General features: G+C 28.3%; 1 protein-coding gene across 1 annotated transcript in view; it reads left to right on the forward strand.

Annotated features, from left to right (window-relative positions):
• Positions 1–22047, forward strand: part of LOC145185211 (uncharacterized) — a 33159-nt gene extending 11112 nt beyond the window's left edge. The window contains exons 5-23 of the mRNA XM_090098732.1: positions 3243–3308; positions 3449–3558; positions 3871–3913; positions 4080–4245; positions 4719–4791; positions 4912–4943; positions 5428–5495; positions 6868–6940; positions 7018–7785; positions 9131–9205; positions 14678–14760; positions 16115–16472; positions 16987–17017; positions 17110–17196; positions 17349–17474; positions 18952–19033; positions 19531–19724; positions 20961–21097; positions 21373–22047. Coding sequence (XP_089954858.1) covers positions 3243–3308; positions 3449–3558; positions 3871–3913; positions 4080–4245; positions 4719–4791; positions 4912–4943; positions 5428–5495; positions 6868–6940; positions 7018–7785; positions 9131–9205; positions 14678–14760; positions 16115–16472; positions 16987–17017; positions 17110–17196; positions 17349–17474; positions 18952–19033; positions 19531–19724; positions 20961–21097; positions 21373–21851 — 3051 coding nt within the window. The 3' untranslated portion in view covers positions 21852–22047. The remainder of the gene's footprint in view (positions 1–3242; positions 3309–3448; positions 3559–3870; positions 3914–4079; positions 4246–4718; positions 4792–4911; positions 4944–5427; positions 5496–6867; positions 6941–7017; positions 7786–9130; positions 9206–14677; positions 14761–16114; positions 16473–16986; positions 17018–17109; positions 17197–17348; positions 17475–18951; positions 19034–19530; positions 19725–20960; positions 21098–21372) is intronic.
• Positions 22048–23804: the final 1757 nt, after the last annotated feature.

The following is a 23804-nucleotide window of genomic DNA, read 5'->3' on the forward strand; positions in this document are numbered from 1 at the left end:
AAATTAAAAGTAGCCAATAAAGTAAAGTTTAGCATGATGTTGATGAGGTTACTACTACTAAAAGGATGAAGATATTTTGGAGTTAATATTCATGATAAAACTGATAATATCACTTATAAAACAGGATTAATTTGAATTTTGGGGTCATGCAGTGCGGTTGATATGTTTGAAATAGTGAAACAACATCTAAGTATTTTTGGAATGTTGGTGAAAAAAGATTTGATTGCATCTACAGGATGAAGCATCTGTAAACAAGAGTTAAATTTGAAATTTAGAAACTTTTGTACAAAAATAAGATCATGACTTTCAGATAAGTCATTATCAGCTCTTGTATTTTTGAAATACTATTGTAAAAAGTAAAGTTTATGTTAGGATATAAGTTATTGGAAAATATTATACTCTTGTCTGCTTAATACAAAGAGGGTGGGTGGGGGTAATAAAAGGGGGAGGGTGCAAATTTCAAAAACAGTAAAACAGCTGTTTTTTAACCCTACATTTATTGTATTATCTTATTTTTTTGATGAGTTAATGAAGTAGTTTTGTCAGTTCTAAATTTAATATCATTTTGATTCTTGTCTTAATTGGAAGGAGATGCAAGGTTGCTAAATTGAGATTCATGCGACTCCTTTTCTATGCTTTTAAAGTCTCTCTTTGTGTTGACCTCAGTCTAATATTTGTATTTGATACTGTCATCAAAATCCTTGCAAATTGTGATGTGCGCCTCCATGTGAGTGCCATTCTTTGCAACATTCAGATAACAAAATTTTTATTTAATGCATTTCATTAAAAAGCTTGCTTACATCACTTTATGCATGTGGCTTTTTTGAAAAATAAATAAATAAGTTAACATAGTATGAGAAAATCATTCAAATATTTAATTATAGTATGGTCTATATGACCATGTATGCAGTAAATATGTTACAGATATGTAGTCATTTCTACTGAAACTGATCCAAGTAAGAAAGTAACCAAGTAGTAGAAATTTATTGCATATGAATCAACTTCTAGAAACTTTGTTAACAACGTTTTCTGAGCTACTTTTAAGTATTACAGTTTGCAACTTTTTGTTTATCTAATTTTCATTAGCTAAAACAGTCATAAACATCCTGTTAGGAGAGTTTGAGGAGAAGCAGAGTAGTAACATCACTGCAATACATCAGCTCACATACTGAATTGTTTACAAAAAATAGTCTAGGCAGGATATGATAGATTGTGACTGAATGAAAGCTTAATCTGAATAAGTTGTACAGAAGTTTTTTTGTTCATGTTTTATTGTGATATTTTAATCATGCAGACCAAGTTCAGCAAAGCTTGGAGAAGTTTTCTGAAAAACCTTAATTATTGTGATATTTTAATCATGCAGACCAAGTTCAGCAAAGCTTGGAGAGGTTTTCTGAAAAACCTTAATAGAAAAAAATGCTTATGGAAATGAAAAAATATTATTGGCATCGTCACAATATTGCTGATAGCATAATAGAGTGGTCCTAATATACATATTGATATATGATAAATAGCTTTAATTGTTGAGAAAAAAAAAAGGAAGCTCCATAATCTTTATTAAGTATTTGTACAATTTTACACAATATTTTATTACCTTTTTTTTTATGTATTGTGTACATGAAGCATAGAGAGTTTCTAGTAGAGTTTCTAGTTTTGAGAAGGAAAATAATAAGACAATGCTTAACATATGATGCATATAGGTTTACAACACAAGGCTAGGCATCTGTATCTGCACATCTGTATCCCAGAAAATTGGTTTCAACTAAAATGCACATGGCAAAACATGCCAATCAGTACTTAGGTTCAAATGCCACACATGCAAGAATCACTTTGCCAAATTTCTCTATCACTTCATAATTCATGGTTATGTCACCCAAACCAGTAACTTTTACAAGTGTACCAGTCATTTTGTCCAGGACAAGCTTTGACACAACCTTCGTTTTATCAAATAGGAATACAACATACTTTTGGACATCAATGTGTGGTTGTGTCTAAGATTAGAACTTTTCAATTTTCTCTTGGTTTTATTTGTCTTGGTAACATAATCTATTGCTTCTTAGCACCTCATAATATGAGGGAGATTTTGCAGCTAGTGAAAGACAGAACTGGATTATCATAGAAGGATAACAGACTCCAGTTTGACTTCTGAAAACAATATCTGTTGTTGCTGTCAAACAAAGTCATAGTAGAAATTCATAATTAGCTTTCTCAAGAAAAACAGCATTTATTGTTTAATTTATGGTACACTTTGTTGATTCTTTTTCACTCTGCTTTTATTTACTGAGATGTTGTTCCAGTTCTGCAAATTTTAATTTTTTTAATCTGTAGAACTGGTGTTTTTAGTCTTTCTGGGTCTGATTTTGAAACTGATACTAAAATGTGAATGGCTGAGATTTTTCCACTGTTTTTTCTCTAAAATTATTTCTAGGATTACCTAAACACTAAGTATACGCAGAATCAAAGATGGTTGCAGATTACCTGACTATTATTTTTTCCAACAACATTTGTCTAGAAGTTGGTAACCCTTAGGTCTTTATTAGAGATAATAATATGAAAATTTTGCTTGTAAGCTTCAAAAAATTTGCATCCTGTTGCTTTCTTGCAGTAAACACAAAATTATAATTATAAATCTCTCATAATTTTGCATTCAATTTATACTTGCTTGCCTTTGTAAATCCCTAAAATACTGTCATAAAAAATCCTCAAACTATATATTTTAAGATTTCTTGTTAAATACCATTAACACAAAGAAACTATGATTGATTCTGTGAAGTACAAGTACATATCCACATATTTTGCATTTATCTTTGCTTATATTTTGCATTTATCTTTGCTTATATTTTGCATTTATCTTTACTACTCAATATATACCTTTATATTGTTATATTGATGGTTATATATGGTTGAAAAAAATTGGTTTATTTAAAAACTGCTCTAAACTGTAAACAAAGTTTTTGTGATAAAATGTTTTAGACACTTTTTACTTTTGGCAAACAAAATTAAATTTGCTTTTAGTTTTTGATTGGTCATATTATGTATAAATATGTCACATTATCATATGAATATAATAATCTGACAGTTAGTTTTTTTTTTATTTCCCATCTTTGAAAATGGCTGTTACCAATTTTCACATACTTATTCAATTTATATCAATTTGAATTACTACTCTATGTTAATCTATGTTAATCTATGTTGTAAAAAATATGTTTATTTTGACTAATATCTACTTTTTTCAAAAATAGGATTTATTAACAGTGGCATTTCTTGATCTTCGAGGTGGTTCTGTTAACATTTTACCCAATAAAAAGGTGAGTTTTGTAAGTTAACAAAATAGTTGTGTATGCATTTGCTTTTATTATTTGCTATTATTATTTGTCTATATTTGATATTGAAATTTTAAACTTAACTTAAACTGATTCTATTTTGTTACTTTGAGAAAAATTTTCAGAAATCAGCTATTGGTGCTATTTTCCGACAGCATCTTTTTCAATTGAGGCTGACAGGACTGGGTAATCACTATGTGTTTCAAGCACATTCTCTCTCATCAATGCTGCTTTGGTATAAACTTATGTGTACAATTTTATTTTTGACTTTCAAATGTACATTTCTGTGTAAATAGCTAAATTATCATATTTTGTTATACAAATGTCAATATTTTTTTATTTTCAAGCCGTTAAGTTAAGCTTGTCAACCATGTCAAGTTAAATTTATTTTATTATTTAAACATGAATTACAGTGAAATTTGCAAATAAAATGAAATGAAATACACATTTATTACATACTTAATGTAGTCCTTTTATCACATACTTAATGTAACCTGAGTCCTGACTTTTACATCATTTAGCAATTATACTGTAAACAATCTTTTAGGGTTTCAAAAATACAAGAAAGTATTGATGCTTGTGCAGAAAATGTAAGATGAAAATTTTTATATAAAGTTTTATTTGATTTTATATTTTTTCTCACTTATAGCTTGTTGTAATAAAATATTGATTTATTTGCTCATTAGAACTTTTGATTGCTACGTCAACATTAAATGTTATAATTGCTTATGTTTTTTTGTTTTTTTTAATTTTTAGATTTCATTTCGTAAGTTCTTTTGTATTATAGTTTTTTCCCTTGTTACTTTGTGTTTTCTACATTTTTCTAATTGTTTCAGTTTTGATGTTTATCTTTTTGAATGTGTTTTTTTAATGTGTTTATTTGCATTGGCTCTGGGTGAGATTAGTTGTATTTTTTTTATGTGTGTGTGAAAAATAAAACCCCGTTTATCTTAGTATTAACTATGTAAAGTGGTTGAGGTTTGTTTTATTTTGGTTTCTCTGGTTATTTTTTTCGTATTCATCGTAATTAGATTTAGAGATTAATTTAGTTTAGGATTTTTTTTTTTTTTTTTTCTGCAGTATCATAGAACTTAGAGCTCAAAAATGTGTTAAATTGCAGAATTGCGAGCTCAATATGTTTATTTGCACATAATTCGCTGTGTTTATTGCAGAATTCATAATTGTGTTTAAATTGCAGAATAATAAATTAATGTATTTTCCATTAAAACCTTTATTGGTGAGCAAGTTAAAATAATGATACATTGATGTGAAAAATTTTCCAGGTAATTCTCTAAACTGTTTTCAATATAAGTTAAGATATTTTTACAATGATAAATATTCCATATTTAAGTATCAAGTATTAATTTTTTTGCTACTTGTAATGCTCTTTTCTAGTGGCCGATGAAAAGATGAAGTTAGTCAAGTTCATGATGGCGAATCAAAATGCAAATCAAAATGCAAATATTAAGTAGTAGTTTAAGTTTATTTAAATAGCTTTTTGGAAAATTAATCTCTTTGAAATTTCGTTGAAGTATTTTTTTTTTCGTCCCATACAAAAAGTGTTTCACACAAAGTAATTATGTTTCAGGTTGGCAGTTGAAGCACCAAATGAATCTCCAAGTATTTCCATTGATTTTCATAATTGATTAACATTTTTATAAATGCTTGATAACTTGTTAATTACTCGTTAAATCCAGTTCTCACGTGTTTAGCAGGAAATTCATCATTTTTGCATAAATTTAGTTAAGATTTAATTTCTGGTGAAATGGAATGCACGCATTTACACGCATTACATAAATTTTCATGATTAAAGAAAGTAAATTATATATAAAAAAATATATATAATACACAGCTAATATAAATATATATATATATATATATATATATATATATATATATATATATATATATATATATATATATATATATATATATATATATATATATATATTTATATTAGCTGTGTATTATATATATTTTTTATAAATGTTTATTATTTGATTTGTTGTTAAAAAATTTTCTATTACTTTTACCTTTGTTTTTTTGTCCATCGTCGTTGTCGTGGTTGATATTTAATAAGACAGTGGAGTTTTAATTTTTTTAGCTGATCTTATTAGCGAAGAGAAATCTCAAGTCCCGAAAAAAAGTAATGAAAAGTTAACTGGATTGAAGGTGAATGTTGTAATTTTGCGTTGCATTGTGCAGTGTTTAGAGAATGAAGGTCTAGAATCGGATTTTTAGTAAAGTTACCTGAACTTAAATTTTACTTTTTTTTTCTACCAAATTTTTCTAGAACCATATCACATCATAGAAACATATCCTCGTTTTAACACAGCGCTTCGTTAAATAAAGCGACGTTAATGCTGAAGGGTAGGCAAGGGCTAGTTGAGCAATTTTTACTAAATCTAATAGATCTCTTGAACAACGGTGCGTCGGATTTACACAATATTTTTCACTATTAGAAAGATAATTTTATCTGCTAAAAAATGTTTAAGAAAAAAAAAAAGTTTTTAGATTTGTTTGAGAAAATATTCCCTAAAGTTTACTAAGCAGCTCAACTGCTGCCCCAGCGGGGTAAGTTGAGCAGCTGTGTGGGGTAAGTTAAAAATAAAGTTAGTAAGTTAAAATTTTTATTTCTGAATTTTTGTCTTTATCCCCTTCGTACACAATGTGTACAAACGTACACACTTCGTCATGTTTATTTTTTACTATGAAGCTTAAGCAAAATAATAATTGAAACATAATGCGTACATTAGTGCACACCAGTCCAACCTTCGTGTAGTTTGTCTTCTTTAAGTAAGATTTCTGCAACTAGATAAAAAAAATTTTAAACACATTCCATGTTCCCGTGTACGAAGGGGTTATTGACTAAATAATATTTAAGCAAAAATATTTTTAAAATAAGCAAAAATGTAATAATTTTAAATCGCATTAACATATTTTTAAAAAAAAGGATTTCAGATATTAAAAAAAAAAGGATTTTAGATATTTTAAAATGTTAATAGTATTTAATAATAATTTATTTAAAAGTGTTTATGGACCCTAATATATTTACACAACCAAATTTGTTTCTCCGTATTCAATAATGCCGTTTTATTGATTTTTTAAAATCCTGCTCAACTTACCCCGACTAGACTAGGTGACACAAAAGATTATAAAAAGAGCTAGAGTACTTAGAGAAAATGACTAAGTATAATCGAAAGTCAAATAAATGGGTAAAAAATAATAGCACTTAAGTAATGCCAGATAAATGTTTTTTTAAGAATCTAAAAGAAAAATAGCAAAAAAATTTTTTTTTTTTTTGCTTTTTGGTCCAAAATCGAAAAAGTGCCTGTGCATCTCACTTGACCGCGGTAAAATAACCATTTGCGCATGCGCATTGTATTACTATTTTATATACCAATCTTTCATCCATTTGTTGTATTCTCATTTGATGCGTAGCTTTTGAGATGTTTTAGTTGCCCAACTTGCCCCTATGCTCAACTAGCCCTGCCCTTCCCCAACTCATTTTAAATTTATTTGTTTAAAACTTTGTTGATTTTAGAAATTGTTAATGGAGAAAAAAGGTCTAGCAGTTCAGTTTGATCAGCAGATGATAGATTTTTTGGGAAATAAAGGTTTTTTTACGTTTTTTCTCAAAATATTTGATAAAATTTTGCCATAGAAAATTTTATTTGAAAGAAACTTTTTATAGGTGTTTTTTGCAGACAGGAATTTATTTGTCAAATAAAGCAAGATTATTACCTCGTCTCTGGACGAGAGGATACTTTAATACCGGCTCATACCACTGTTAGAATCTTTGGGCAATTACGAAATCGCAGGTGGAGATGTTTTGTTGAACGAAATGATATTTTGAAATCACTAAAAAGGTTATTAAGGAATTCGCAAATTAAAGATGAAAACGATATCAATTGTATTATGAAAAAGATTAACAGTATCCCTGATTACCCGCTGATAGGATCCCTACCGAACAGTGTAATAAATTTTATTAAAGATGAAACTCCTAGCAACGACAGCAACAATGAGCTAACTGTTTGTAATGAAACTGATGGATTTTCCAACGAAACTGTGAACAGCGTTTTAGATCCTATGATTGATAATTCTACATCTAACAACAATCAATACACTGAACTGAGAAACGCTTTCGATGAAGTCGATAGTTTAAGTGTTACCAGCGATTATGGCAGTATTACTGAGAATACACAAAGTAACGATGGCAACAACGAACTGCCCATGATCTACAACCTCGATGAACTTTCGTCAGATAGTTTAAGCGTGACAAGTGACTACGATAGCATTCTCGAAAACAAATCTAGTGTTTTAAATGACGTCATTGTTCCTGACATTTATTCAGACCAAGTTTCCAATAATGGAGAAATGTTTTTAAAAAGCAAAGAAATTTTAATACAAAAGAAATTGAAGTTAACAGGGATAACTATTGTGGTCGGCTCATCCAGTTCTGGTGAGTACTTTGTAAATATTCTTGTTGATAGCAGTATATTATAGCAGAAATCTTAATAAATAACAATAACAATAATGCTAATGGTATTAGTAATAATAATAATAGTAATAATAATAATGATAATAATAATAATAATAATAATAATAATAATAATAATAATAATAATAATAATAATAATATTAATGATAATAATAATAATAATAATAATAATAATAATGTAAAAAAGAAGTGCTTAAAGTGCTTACGAAAAGCTATTGAAATTGTTATACGAAAGGGCGTAAAATGACTCAAAATAAAGAAAGAAAATTATCATTATCTAAATAAATGTAAATGTAGTGTTCTCAAAATAGATATTTTGGGACTAAGGAATTTTTCACGCGTAAAATACTTTATGGCGTTTGAGTAAAAGCTGCGGTGTTTATGGCGCTGCGGCGTTTGATGCGAAATAGAAGAATTAAAATTTTTTAACCATTCACAAAATTTCTGGCGGGAAAAATCATCCTCGATTACTCTTGTGATTTGCAAAAAAAATACTAAAGACTTTGGGATCCGTTGTAATTATCAAATAGTGTATTTGGTCTTTCATTTTGTTCATTTCTCTTCTTCCAATTTCATAAGGAATCCCTCTTGTTTCTTCTAATGTAATTGATTAGAAATTTAGTTAGTAATATTTGCATGTCCCCAATTCACAATTTTTTTTCTGAATAAGACTAATATGAGTAATTCTATATATAAATTTAGCTATGAAAAGGTGTTTTGATTATACTATTGAAATTTACATGAATATTCGCTAAAAACTAGCGAAAATGCTCTCTGTGCTTGCATATGCCTTCGCAATCCTAGGTCGACAAAAACAGGAATTTTTTTTTTTTAGGAAAAATGAGGTGATTGTACAGTTAGAGGTCTAGAACTCTAATCTAGGTCAACGAAATATTTATGTGATTTTTTTTTTTAGTTTATAAACTGAAAATCTTCGATATTAAACTATGATGAATGAGTTCTTTTTTTCTTATTTTGTCGCGTTTCGAATATATAAAAAACAGATTCAATTTCGTTTTAATCTGTGAATAAATCTGTGATTTTAATTTATTTTCTGTTTTGGCAGAAACTTTTACAGTCTCCTTATATTTCATTCCTTTTATGGTTAGCAACAAGACCCTCCTACCCCACCCCCACCCCCAACCCCCATAACATGAAAAATGTTTAATAGAAATATACCGATTAAGAAATGATGCTTTGTTTTTAATCTCTGCTCAGCCAAATTTACTCGCTGTGAAAGTAAATTGATATGGTAGGTGTAAATAATATTGTAGGTGTAAATTGATATTTTGAACAAATAATTTAGATGATGATGATGATGATGACGACAATGTTGACTTTAGGAAAGAACCTCGTAGATTTCGACCAACAAGCATAACAAGTAGGGTATTTGTTTTTTTCCCTTTAATAAAAATAGAAGCATTTATAAATTATTTGATAAAAAATAGAAACATGTAATAAATTGTATATTTTTTTGTTTTATTTTTTAATTGTATAAAATCATTCTACACTTGAGATAACTCGGTACATCACCACAAAACACAAGTTCTTATCGGCAGATCATCTTGCTTAATGCTGACTGGCTTTTGAAGTACAATCTAAAATACCTAAATGAGCATCAGGTCTCCTAAAAAAATCAGCTTTTTGATCTAAAATTCGAGTATCGCAATTTAATTAGTGTAGCGTATTATATTACCTACAATAAACGGATTTTCGATTCTTTTTTGCTACGTAGGAATTTTCGTTGCGGCTTTGAATCCAAATTAAACCATAGCGTTTAAAATACAATGATCGATGCTTGTTAAGCTGCTTGCTTAAAAGAAACGGAGAAAAAAATACTACTAAGGTACGTTTTTGATCCTCAGTTGTCGCAAATAAACTTTCATCAATTCTCTTTTAAAGCTTGTTCTGCTGTTGTGTCTCTCGTGATGTGAAACTGACGTTTAGAATTATAACTAAAAAGAAAATGGCGAATTTAAAACATCGAACTTTTGCTTTATCGACATCTTGGACCTTGATCATGTCGGTTTTTTTCAAAAAGTTTCATTTTTTAAAATTGTAAAAATGCTTTTAAATTATGAACCTTTAACCTTTTTTCGTTAAGGACTATCTTACATGCATACTGAATATAACGTAAGTGACGTCACATCGTTCAACTTAACTAAGTTTTACTTTCACTTTTCGCTTCCCAAATCTTAAAGATTTTAAACATTTTTTCTTTATTTGAATTTGATGTGATATAAATGCTGTTTTACATAGTAGTTTATAGCTTTTAAAAAGCTGATTTTGCTTTGCATTTTTAACGTTAGTTTAATTTACAATCTGCAATTAAAACATGTACAAGCGAAAATGAAACGCCATTTTGGTGCTGGTAATAAAAGAATAGGGAGACAAAAGATTTGGTTGACGCAAACTCCAATCTTTATCTTCGATTAAAAACTGCGAATAATTTTAGGCAGAATCATTCTCCACGTTGCGAAAGTATGCATATCTACTACGTTATACAGTGTATACCCAAAAGAAAACATGTTGATTGAATGATTGCATTCATTACAAATAAGAACCTGATCACCAGTCAGGGCAATTTTCTCGTACAGAAAATTTTCTGAGTGGTAAATATGGTGAACCTTTCATTAGTCGATCAATTAAGGCGCTTTTCTTCATTAAAAGTAAACATATATACAGTAATATATTATAACTTCTAAAAATTAATAAAATTGAAAACAGTACTATGGGTCAATGTTTGAACAGAGTGTTTTAGCTTCTTTCTTTATCTCTATCATCTGTTGTTAAAAAGATTTTTATGGCTAAAAATTTGAAAGCAGTTTCACTTTCCAATCAAACATGCACTTGTGGTCATGTGACATTTGCAAATTTTGTGCCGTAGTGTCTAGTGGCATTGAAATCTTTAAACATCTCTTTAAACGGGTTATCTTTTTAAACGGGTTATCTCTTAATGCGTTGCTACCCATGTTTTGAATACTTTGGGATTACTTGTCAAGCGTTGAACTTATTTTACATGTATTGACATTTTCCCAGATTAAATTTTAATTTAAATGAAGATTAAAAGTTAATTTTATAATGATAACATTAGGCACTTAGGCAAATATTTAGTTAACAACAGAATTGTATTTACCTACAGAATAACATCCGTGTTCTTCCTGTAAATTTGGAAAATGTATTTGTAGCAGATAATACAAAAGTTGAACCAGAAATAACAAGTTATTACACTCAAATTTGCGATGTCTGATCATGTAAACTTTATTTTCTGGAATGCAAATGCTTTTATAATCTTTTTATTCCTAATCAAAAATTTTACGTGTAACTTTGCGTTAAAATTTACGTGTAACGTAACGATAAAAAGTTCGTGTAACGTAACGTTAAATTTTACATGTAACTTAACGTTAAACTATCTTATTAGAAGTTTTGTTTTTCTTTTACAGTTAATATAATTTACTTTAACAAAATGGAGTTTCAAAAATGCAATTTTTTTGCAGTTTTGGAGTTTTACTTTTTTTTTTTGAGTTTTAAATTGGAGTTTTAAAAATGCAATTTTTAAAAATAAATTGGAGTTTTAAAAATGCAATTTTTAAAACTCCAATTTAACTTCATTTTCAGTTTAAATTAAAGATTACCAAACTGTTAAAAATTTATTTTTTAAGAAATCCAGATATTTAAACATAAAAACGTGTTTTCTTTAAAATGATCGATAATGTAAGAAAACGAATTCAATAAAATTTTTATTTTGATAATAGTAGTTTGTACAGTTAAAAACAATGCTTCCAACCAGGTGGTCATAGGATCTTTTTGTCTTGACCACCAGCCAACCTTATAGCTTTTAAACATTTGTTATGTATATTTTTTATATGCTTTGTTTATAAAATGTATATCATGTATGAGCTATTTATTGTGTAATTGTTTATGTGTTAGCGAGTCTAGACTTGCGCGCACGTGTGTCTATACTTGCTTAGACTTTATTATTGTTCTTATTTATTGTTTATTACATTTTACCACGACGCACAGTGACTCTAAACAACAACAAAAATGGCAATAAACCCCTTACAACATTTTTGTAAATATAGTGCTCTTTTTTTAATTATATTAAATTAAAATGATTATTTGTTTAAAAAGTAAAATCAGTTTTTTCGTAAAACCTATATTTTGTATTTTACGGTTAAAAAAAGTTAAAAATTATAATATTATTTTCAAAGAAATCTGAAAAATGAAAATCTTATTTAGTAAAAATGGAGACTTTTTAATCTAAATAAAATTCTATATTTACTTTTAAGATAATCTTTTAACTTTATATATTTCAAATGTATTGAAAAAAAAAATTGCAATCTGATTTTTTTTGTTCAAATTAGAAAAATGTTCTAAAATAATATAGAATGTATGCATACTTTTTTGTTTTAAATATCAGCTAAAAAAATAATCCACCGAGTTCCAAGGAGGTATATATTTTTTTCAGTTAATTAACATTTTTACTTTTAGAATATAAAGGGATAGCTGCGGGCACCTGCGGTATAGGGAGTTATTAAAGAAATACAAATGTCAGTGAATCCATAAAAACCTTGCCTTCCGCCATTTTTCAACAGTAGTTTGTTATACCAAAACAAATTTAAATGGCGGAAAACAAGGTTTTTATGGACTCATTGACATTTGTATTTCTTAAATTTGAGTTTTTTTACTTGTATAACTTGTTTTAGTATATCAAATATATTTCAAGTAACATAGTTTAGTCATCATGTGCTACTTAACAGTTTGTTAAAAAGTTTTTTTGTTAATTTTGAATAATGATTTATCAATCGATCAGTACTACATATTTGAAATAGCTTTACTCAACAACTTCAGTATTTCCTGTAATATACAAGTGACATTATTTACTTAAACATTATACGAAACTTAATGTGATAATTGTAAAAGCAATAAAAACATAAAATGTTAAACAGCGTTAAGTGAAAATTATATAAAGTACTCAAAAATGCTTCTGATATATATTAATGATTTTATTAATTTGGCGATTCTTAAAAACAATAACAATAAAAAGATGAGATCTTATCCTGAATATTTGTGAATTAGGAGTGGATAAATTAGGATTATGGAAGGATTTACTTAACGAAATCAAATAAAACTGAAGAAATTAGCAAAGAGAACATAAATAAAGTAAAGGCTACTTTAGCTACATTTATTTCAAAAGTGAAGAAAAAACTAAAACAATGTGATAGAAATTATGATTCATTCATAGAAAAAGAATATCAATGGCTTCAAGAAAATCTTTTGATCAATAAAAGAAGCCACTTTGGTTTGGAAAACCCCATAAACAATGGGTGGTCCTTGAAGAGCCAAGTAAAAGAGAAAAAATAAAAGAACTAGTTCTTGAACATTATTGGTCTATTTTCAGTCTCTGCAAGAAGTACAGAAGTAATTTTTTACAGAAAATTCAAAAAAGTTAGACACCTTGGAAAAAACCTTTCCTTCAAATATGAGTGTAAAGCAAGCTCTTGATTTAAAAGTGAATACTAACCTCAGTGATAAACAGTATTAAATGATCAAAAACGTAGCCCATGGACACATATTTATCCCATATTTAGTTATCAAAAACGTAGACCATGGACATATATTTATCCCACATATTTAGTTAAATACTTTCCTAAAAATTTTTTTTTTTCTTTGATTTTAGTTTTTACCACTAATGTTGCTAAAGTTGTGTTTATGTAGATAGTATAATAATATCAATAGTAACAGCTGAAATAAATGATGGTAATTCTGCCAGAAGCATGCAAATATCAAGTAGAGTAATGTGTCAAGAAGTTGTGTATTAGCTTGAAAATTCTAAAATTTTAGTTAAAGTTATTTGTTACGCGTGCAGCCAAATCTTACGCCCGTGTGAACGCGTATGCACGCATTATACGCGTCAAAGGTGCGCGTAAAAAATATTTTTGTTAATGAATTTGAATTCTTTGACCCAAAAAACTCTTATTTTCACATATAAAATGTTTATATACAATTTTTTATCAAATTTTATTGAATTTTTGCCGTTTTTTGATCATCCTGGTCACTGTGCGGCGTTAATACTAGCTTGTTTAGCTCTTCTGCATTATAGCATTAATCTGCTTCCATATTGAATTTACTTAATAGAAACCATGGCTCAAAAGCCATGCTCTACATTAAGATAAAAAAAGAGAAATAAACTCAATAGGGAAGAAGAAAATATGCTCTATCAAAAACAAATAGATATTAGTAAATGATGTGTAATGTTAAAAGCCTAATTGGAACCTCAATAATAACAAGGAGGTGATGTAATAGTATTATAGTAGAATTTATAGATTATTGTAACTTGTCCAAATAAGGGGCGCCACAAAGATTTAAGTATTTCAAAATTGGGAAATGAGCTGAAAAAGGGCTGGGAACCAATGGTTTGTAATTAATGTCAATCAATTATTGGTTTTAGATAATTATTTCTTGAAAGTAGTAGCATGTTGTTAGTTGAGAGAGAGAGCAGAGTTACCTAAAAAATGCACGGTGGATGTATAGTAAAATATACATGGTGAATGTATAGTAAATTGTAGGGTAAACCCCTAAAGAAAAATTAATTTTTTAATTATTTGAAAGTAAATTGTTAACTATTCGAAATTAAAGTTATTTAAATTTGAAACTTTAGTTTGTGTGAAATTCAGGTTGTAAATTATTCCAATGCATTACTAACTTATCAAATAATCGATTTTTAATATCTTATTTATTTTTTCAGAAATTTTACATTAGCCACAGTTCGATCCGTAAAGTCATTTATTTTGCCTTTCTCTATTACTTTATTGGTTTGTTGATAGTATAGGTCGTATGCTATGGTTTTTAGGGTCGAATTCAGCGTTGCGTAATTTTGGCCAACACTCTTTTTTTGCCTTTATTCTAACCAACCAATCAATTTCAGCTAAAAAGGTTTTTGAATAGTTTATTTTCACATATTTTATTTTTAAAAAATTTAAAATTGACAGTAAATTGCTACTCTGCATTTTATTTACACATTTAAACTTTTTGGTTTTTTCGTTTTTCAAAATAAATAGTAAATTTATTGAACTATTCAACAGCAAAGTCGACTTCACAGCTGTGTTAGGAACAACTTTATTTCCCATCATAACAAATCAGAAATTGTTGGAAGCTTTTAAACAATTAATGATATTTAATTACTGATCGAATTTCTTATTTATTCAAAACAGAACATATTTCATTTAGAGTTTGGTAAAGAGTTGAACCAAATAAGCAAGAGATTATTTAAATTATGCTGAGTTATCGAGAGCTTGTTCGACAAGAACAGGATAGAATATTCGTTAGATTAGCGACTTGAGATATTTCATAATTGTAACGTAACGTTAAATCTTACGTGTAACGTAACGTTAAATTTGCTTTAAGTAAAAAAACTACGCTCAATTTGCAAATATTTGCAAAGAGCCAGATGGAGACGAAGATCGGATGGATTATTATATTATAGAGGTCTGCTCTACATTTTATGATTTCATTTCAGTTCTTAGTGTGGTGTTTATAGAGTTTTGTTTGGGCATTTTAATTGGATGCTACATTTTTTTGGTTTACGCGCTTCATATATGATCCAAAAATTGCTCGTTCGGATTATATCACCACCACTCTATTTACTTTATCACGCCAACTTTGCAGGGATATTGTAGCATATTTGATTAACGTTAAAGTAATGAGTGAAACACTTGGGCATTCTGTAATTCGGTAATCGAAGCAGGAAATGTGTTTTTTTCTTTCCTCTACATGTGATATTTTTTATTAAGAATGACGTAATTTTTATTTAAAAAGAGATAGGTTTAAAATCTATTAACGAATTTTACAGACTGATGACGTAAGTATTTTGAAAATCTCACAAAACGATTTTTTACTGGGTTTTCGTTGTTGAAAACTCGCGTTTTTCTATGTTCCTTTTTTTTTTTTTTTTTTTTTTTTTTTTTTAGCTTGGCCCCAAAACGTCTTATAGAAGTCACCTTTAATCTAAACCATATTTTTAAAAGTTCCTCAATTTTTAATAACTGCCGCGCCAAAGTTTCATGAAAATCAAAACAAAATTTAAGTGCAAATGTAAATTCATTGATTCGACTGCTCGGCGTATTTGTACACACATGATCGCACAGCTAGTCTTAATTTGTTAAAAAAACAACATTTTTAGTATTAAAAAAATATCGGACTTAATGTGATTTTTATATAATAACCGAAAAAATCTTGGCAAAGTTTGATGCAAATGACTCATGTGTTCGATTTTCGTACTGGTTTTTAGTTGAATATTTATAAAATACATGTGGGAATGAGTATTACGATTGGCTCAGAAAACAACTTCATTTTGGACATCTTTATTTACTATCAAACGTTGCACGAATGGAAAAGTCGACTGAAAAAGATGTACCGAAGGCAGAGAACTCAAGTCGGACAATGGAAACACGTCAGTCGCAGGCATTTAGTCAGAAAGACGTTTCAACAATGCTCAGCTTCCCCGGCACACTCGAAATGCACCGAAATTTTTTACGAAGACTTAAACAACAACCCTTTGATTAAAAAGCCGTCCAATAATTTAAGGAGTATGGTGAAAGTATTCAAGCGTTTTTCAACAGTCAAAACGAAAAGTTTTTACGGAGTGGGTTAGTGATTTGTTCAAATTAATCTGAAAAACGTCTTTACACAACATGTATAAATTGAAATTATGTATAAAAACTTAAATTGTTAAATATTTTTACTGCTTTAGCAAAAAATAGAAATCATACAAAAATTTACCACATGAACATAAATATTAAACGAATATTTGTGTAAGCAAGTGTTCTATTTTATGAGCCTTTTTTAACCAGGGCGCGTTGTTTCCTATTGTCTCTGCTGTTATGAAAGGGAACTTCGAAGGAAAATTTTCTATTAACTGTTTTTTTATTCATCCGAAAATATTTTCGACGAGTTTTAACATAAGTGAGCTGCACTTAAAAGCAGCCATAAAAAACTTTTATATTTTTAGTGATTACTTTATCACGCAAAAATGGAAATCGCAGTTTTTCTTGTTGTTTTTGTTTTGTTTTTCCTGAATTTTTTTTTTTTTTTTTTTTTTGTGTGACCTTGAAAAATTTCTCAAATAGTTTCATGGGATTTTTTTTTATTTCTTTACAATAGACGCAGTTTTCGAAGACATGCGTTCTGCAAAGTGCGTAAAGTATTTTCTTTTTTGTCGCAAAATTTAGTTTGTTTGTTTTTTTATCACTAACACTATTTTTTTTTTTTTTTTCCCAACCAAAGTAATTGTAATGAAGAAGTTGAGAGGAATGAGAAAAGCTACATAAGAGAACGACCTAAAGATCTTAAAAATCTTAAACATTCTTACAGGTAAAATATAGTTTATTATTTAAAAATAGAGGATTAACTGTGGTCACATTGACCCAGATAAAGGTATTACTTTTTTTTTCTTTTTTTTTTTTTTTTACTTTTTACCGCAATAAAATTTTATGTTATAAAAATTCTCTTTCTTGGGGATTAAGCTGTGACCAAATAAGTTATAAAGGAGAGTTCACCATAAAAGCGGATATCTTGAAACGTTTCTCAAAGAAATTAATTAAACATGAAAAAAATGGAACGAAGAACCTGATAGAAGAAACTGGAATAGGGTAAGATATTTGTAGACCGTTTAAGAAGCTTAAAGAATATAAAGCCTAAAATGTAGTTGCGCTACATTAATAAAAAAAAAAGTTCTTTTCCTATATAAATCTTTTGTATTTTATATCTTGTTTATCTCCCGTTAATTTGTGATCGTAATTGCTTTTTTATGCAATTATTCATTATAATCAGATTTTTTCATTCAAGGCGTTTTTATTCTGTAAGAAGAGCCTGTCATGTTTTTATTTATTAAAAAAAAAAAAGAAAAAAAAAATAGTGCGACGTTGCCAGCAACAGATAAAGATTATTGATAAGCTTATTAAAGCACTCAGTAAATCAAATTAAAAAAAAATGACACACATACTCGGCTCGCCAATTTAAAGCCATAGTCCATGGATGTCCATAGATGTAATTTTGAACAAAAATTTCAGAAGAAGGATCTCTGTTTTTTATGTTGAGCTTTTTGGTTTCTGCAGTTATTTATGACTTGATATGGTGTTTTTGTATTTAGTTACAACTAAAGCTGTAAAAATATGATTGGTATGAGACGGATGCCACCAAAGAAAGCGGATTTTTCGCTGGTGGCAATTCCGTCCGTAGAATGTCGGGATGCGGAAAGCACTTCTGCAAAAAAGAATCTAGTTCACGATAGTTCACGATAGTCTACTTTAAAATTCAACTGCGATTAAATTAAACTCAATAGTTACTTTTAAACAATCAAATTATGTTTAAAAAAAAAAATTAGAAATTGAAAAATCAAATGTATCAAAAAATTAGAACTAAAAATTGTTGCCTTTTATTCCAGCAACCAGTTCAGAGATTTAAAATGGATATTCGTAAGTTTTTCGTATATTAATCTAAAAGAAATCTATAGTACATCGCAGAAGGAGGCGTTGACAGAATGATTTTCACATATGTAGAATTTGCACTACTTAATAATTAATACCAAAAACGAGGCTTTAAAGTGCTAAGACTATCGCGGATAAAATCGCGATCATCCCTCTTTAATTTCGGCTGTAAAATGTGTTGCTTTGTTTGGAAATAAGTCATTGTTCTTTGGATGATTTTTTAATTGTTTGTGTTGAGCACAGTAAATTAATATAAGGATAGAAGCGTATAGGAAAAATGGTGACATCTTATCTAAAAGTGAGGGAAAGAAATGAGAATTTGTTAACGAGTTTAGTGTTATTGTTAAATTCGTGGGCAGTTGCTGTCTCCCACAGGTTGCACAATATAAAAAAATCACTGAAAAACACTTCTACGAGCGCTGAGTTTTTTTCTGTTTGCGCGTGGCGGTGAGTTTTTTGTTTGAGAATATTGAAGCGTTTTTTTTTTTTTTTTTTTTTCTTCATAACAAAATATTTTCATGAAAGTTGACTGTGTTTTTATAAAACTTAATTTTATTTATAACTAAATTTATAATAAAGAACACGAATTTCTCTCGATTCTTGTAAAGCCCATCCATACAACTTAACTTCCTCTCTTTAGACCGGAAGTGAAACCTCCGCGAAACGAACGGCGCACTCTTAAACTTTCCAAAAAGGATGATAAATTTGGCTTCTTGATAGAAGTAGGTAGTTTAGTTTTTTTTATGGAAATTTTAGATTAAATCTTTAAATCTTACATAGTATTATTACAAGTATTTTTTTAAATTTAAAATTCTCATCTCGTTAAATAGAGTCACTATTTATCACAAGCTCTCAAACATTGTTTCATTGATTCTTCTTCGGCTTTCATCAAGTCTTCAAATATTGTGTGAATGTTCCTTTATAAGTCCCTATCGAACCTTGAAGTATGGAATCATCTTTCATGACCCTTTAAGCCTTCAAATATAGGAGTATTTATGCAATTTTGTTTACTCAAACGTTTTTATGGGGATTTTATTTACTGCATTTAGTTTAATGCGCAATTTTTTATAGCCGACCTTCACCTTTCAAATCTCATGGGATATTTTTTTGGCAAACAAATCATTTAAATTACATTCACTTTATTCATTATCTCTTACATTCATTATCTCTTACATTCATTATCTCCTACATTGTAAATTAGGGATATTTCCTTTTCTAGAAGTATTCTTTCCGTGTGGGAGATGGCAACCATGAAGATCGCATATTCGTAAGCTATGTGGAAGATGAAAGCTCTGCCTACATAGGAGGCTTAAGAGAAGGTGATGTCATTTTAAAAGTAAACAACGAGAACTTAGAAGATCTAGACTTTCCCGAAGTTAAAGAGGTTCTAAAGAGCACCAGAGATCAGCTGAAGTAAGATTTTTTTTTTTTTTCTTATTAAAGAGGGCATCAGTATTGTATCAAGTATTCAACTTAGGTAGGGACGAATATTGATTAAGGGATATGCGATTATAAAATTCATTCTTAACATAGTTAAAACAAATATTCATAAAGTACTCGTTCGAACGAATATTATATACACATCGAATATTCGTTAAACAAATGAAATTTTTCAAAGTGATTAGTTTCAAAACGAACTCATGAAAGTGAAGTTTTAAAAATTATTTAATCCTGGTTTTTGCAGTTAATTTTCTATTGATTATGTTCTATATAATTATATATAGCTTGCCCGAAATGCCGTGCCCGTAATAGCATGCCGAAATCCGTCACTTTATCTATAAACAATTATTTACATCTTTTTAATGTATATGCCTTATCAGATAGTCTAATCATGTACATTTTTTTTTTACAGCCCCTTTCCGTCAGTCAGTGTATGTTCACCGTAGTGTTAAAATAATTTTGTTTTAACAATAAAAACCAGGCTGTAATTAAAAAATTGTTTAATCGCTAAGGGTTCTGATTCTTGAATTCAAGTTAAAACCAAGGTTTAGAAATGGCGAATATTAACGCATTTAGTGTATTTTTTTATTCAATTTAAAGAGCTTAATATTAGGTCAGTAATTATAATCTTTCAACAATATTTAAATACTCGTTATACGAATATTAAACGAATATTATTCATTTGTATGAATATTCTTACCTGTTAAACGAATATTTGTCTCTGCCTATTCAATATCCTATTCAATATATATATATATATATATATATATATATATATATATATATATATATATATATATATATATATATATATATATATATATATATATATATATATATATATATATATATATATATATTATATATGTTCTAACAAATATTCGTTTAACAGGTAAGAATACTCATGCAAATAAATAATATTCGTTTAATATTCGTATAACAAGTAAAAATTAATGGAACTTAGTTTTAACCTAAAAATATACTCACGTATAAACCGCACTTTTTTAGCCAAAAAATGTGGTGAAAGTTGTGGTTGCGGTCAAAGCACGAGGCAGAAAATTAAAATTTTAGCTCATAAAATTTCAAATTTTACCGTGAAAATATTTTAAAATTTTTATAAAATATTTCTTTTAAAGTATATTAAAATATTAATTTTTACCTGCAGTTAATACATGAGCATATAAGGTACTTATAAATTTTATCTTACAGTCTTGTTGTAAAATTCATGGATGCTATTAAACACAAGAAACTTACAGAACATTTAAAAGAAAAGGAAGCCACACTTGCTGCCAGAAAAAAGTCAATTGAAAGATTGGATAAAGAGATCGAAGAATTAAAATCAGGGAGTAAGTTTTATTTTGAAAGACGAAAGATTCTATTTTTGTTTACTTTGATTGCTAATGTTGATCTGAGTGGTAAAATATTAATCGTTTTATTTTCGGGAATGATAATCCTGGAAAAGATTTTCGTTTCAAATTGATTAACGACTTAGAATTATTGTCAAACGCGCCAAAAGTTCTTACGTCAAACGCGCCAAAAGTTCTTACGTAAACGAAAACATTCTTTTTCAGGTTTTCTTTGACTACTTTACAGCTTTAACTTTAAATTTATTTTTTTTAAGCTTCAAATGGCTGCAGCAGCGTTCCAGAAGATTTAAACGAGTATACATATGATATATCTGACAGTGGTTCAGTTTCTTCAGAGTCATCAGATGATACACACAAAAACTCCAGCGAAAAAGAATTGTATCCGTTAGATGACTCTCAAACAGAATGCTGTGAAATTTCCATACTAAATGAAACAAGTGCTGAGTTAGAACTGTTAGATTATTATTCCGAAAAAAAGAGGACTGGCTCTAGTATTCGAAGAACAGAAAGTATGCCTGTTCAGAAAAGTAATTCAAATTTGAAAAATACACTTAACTCAACAAAAACGAAAGAGGAAAAATATAATATTAGTAACGAACAAAAATGTGTTAATACGAATTTTGCTAGCGAAGAAAATGAAACCACAAACGAGAATTATGTGCCTAATTCAATTCACAAAGCTTATAGAACCAAATCTTATAAAAGAGCAATAAAACGTAAAGAAGTTGTGTGAAAAAAAAAATGCATCACCAAATCTTTTTAAAAATTTGCCATGTTTAAAATTTTTTCTGTGTGTATGTATGTGTGTATATAACGTATGCGTTTGTGCAATTGTTGCTAAATTAACTGAGGGTGAACAAATTTTTTATTCTAACCATTTGAGTATCTTAAAAAACAAATAAGAATTTTAATAAAGATTGCATCAATAATCTACTTGTTTTTTTTTTGTTAAGCTTTGTATATTTTACAGTTGTTCATTATGCATATTCCTTGTAGTTGGTTTCTTACATCAAACTACTGCCATGGTTCTTTATCTCGCATAAAAAGAAGCAGACAGATTTTCTTTAAATAAAAAAAAACTTGGTTTTATCTCTTGTGGATAGATACATCTCCAAACATAAAACCCAAAAATATATTTGTTTATACACAAGACTAATTTCTTTTAAGAGCTGCAATCTAGGTCCCTGTCATCATAAGTCATCATAGGTCCCTCTCAGAATAAGAAAACCTATTGTTAAAGTTTGTGAACAAAGAAATCCGGTATGAAACTCAACGGGGTGTCTGAGCAATTACAGATCTAAATCGCTAGTATCAAACTAACTGTCTTGACAAATCTTTTAAGTGATGAACAGATAACACTTGATTGCCTTATACCTTCTTTAAAAAATCATGGCCTGGTATCGTTCTAGAAAATAAGTAATACGAATGTTTGTTTTATTGCAATTTCCCTTCGAAATACAAAATTTTATTTTAGTCTGTTTTTTCTTTTAAAAACCTCGTTTATGGTATGAAGAACGAGACACGCGCACCAGGAAAAGTCATGGTCAATAAACTTCAATTGAATATTTCATTTCAAAAATGCATTTTTTAGACGTTTTACTATTTAAAATATATTTTTAAAAAGTATAATGAAATATAATAGAAGCTTTCAAATGTAAAAATGAAAACGAAAAGCGAGGGTTTGTAGGCGTGGAGTTACTAACCCACAACAATTGTCAGATTTTCTAAACACAGTTCTATATTTATAATAAATATTTCTTATAGAAACTGATAAGGCATTCAGATATATCTAGGGAGTGGAGCAAAATATATAAAAATTTTAAAGGTGTAAAAGTTTTTAGGTGTATACCTTATTAACTATAAAACGGAGGAAAAAAAAAAGCTTAACATCAATTCTAAATTTAGATTAAGTATCATAAAATCATCTCTTATTAAAAATTACATTAATTTGCAAGATGGATGTATATAGATGTCTATAACTTTGATATATTTTTGAGACCATGATTTTTTTAAAACAAACGGTACATACACGGTGGGTTGCAAAATGTAATTTTTATTATATTTTCATTATATATACATATGTGTGTGTTTATATATATATATATATATATATATATATATATATATATATATATATATATATATATATATATATATATATATATATAAACACACACACACACACACACACACATACTATATTACAATAACGAAACAAACGCACGTTCTGATGTGTGACATAACGATGTGATCTGTATATCTATTTAATGTGCTTTTACTATTTAGAAGAGGTCTTACATTCTTAAAAAATAGGGTACAAAATTTTATACTTTTCGTAATATATTAATAGTGATTTCTGACATGTGCTTCTGTATGTAATGTCATTTATGTATGTTTATTCTAATAAGATCACTTCCTTTTCATTTCGATTAAAATTACAAACTTGTGATAACAGAAGATTTATTACTCTTTTTTTTTTAAACAAACGAGAAGTATTTTAATATAGAAGCAAAGAAAAATCTTCCGATTTTCAATTAAAAAAGAGGACCTATTATTTTAACAACAGTAAATAATTTATTTTATTTCACCATCTTTAGAAAACGAACGAGCAGCATATTTTCAAAAGAAGAAAAACAGTTAAGCAACCTGAAACGGTGCGTCAAAAGATCATCCCACATACTGTTAG

Source organism: Hydra viridissima, unplaced genomic scaffold, assembly GCF_058129835.1.
Source record: "Hydra viridissima isolate aposymbiotic clone 2 unplaced genomic scaffold, HvirCarnegie_v1 scaffold_9, whole genome shotgun sequence".
Taxonomy (NCBI): domain Eukaryota; kingdom Metazoa; phylum Cnidaria; class Hydrozoa; order Anthoathecata; family Hydridae; genus Hydra; species Hydra viridissima.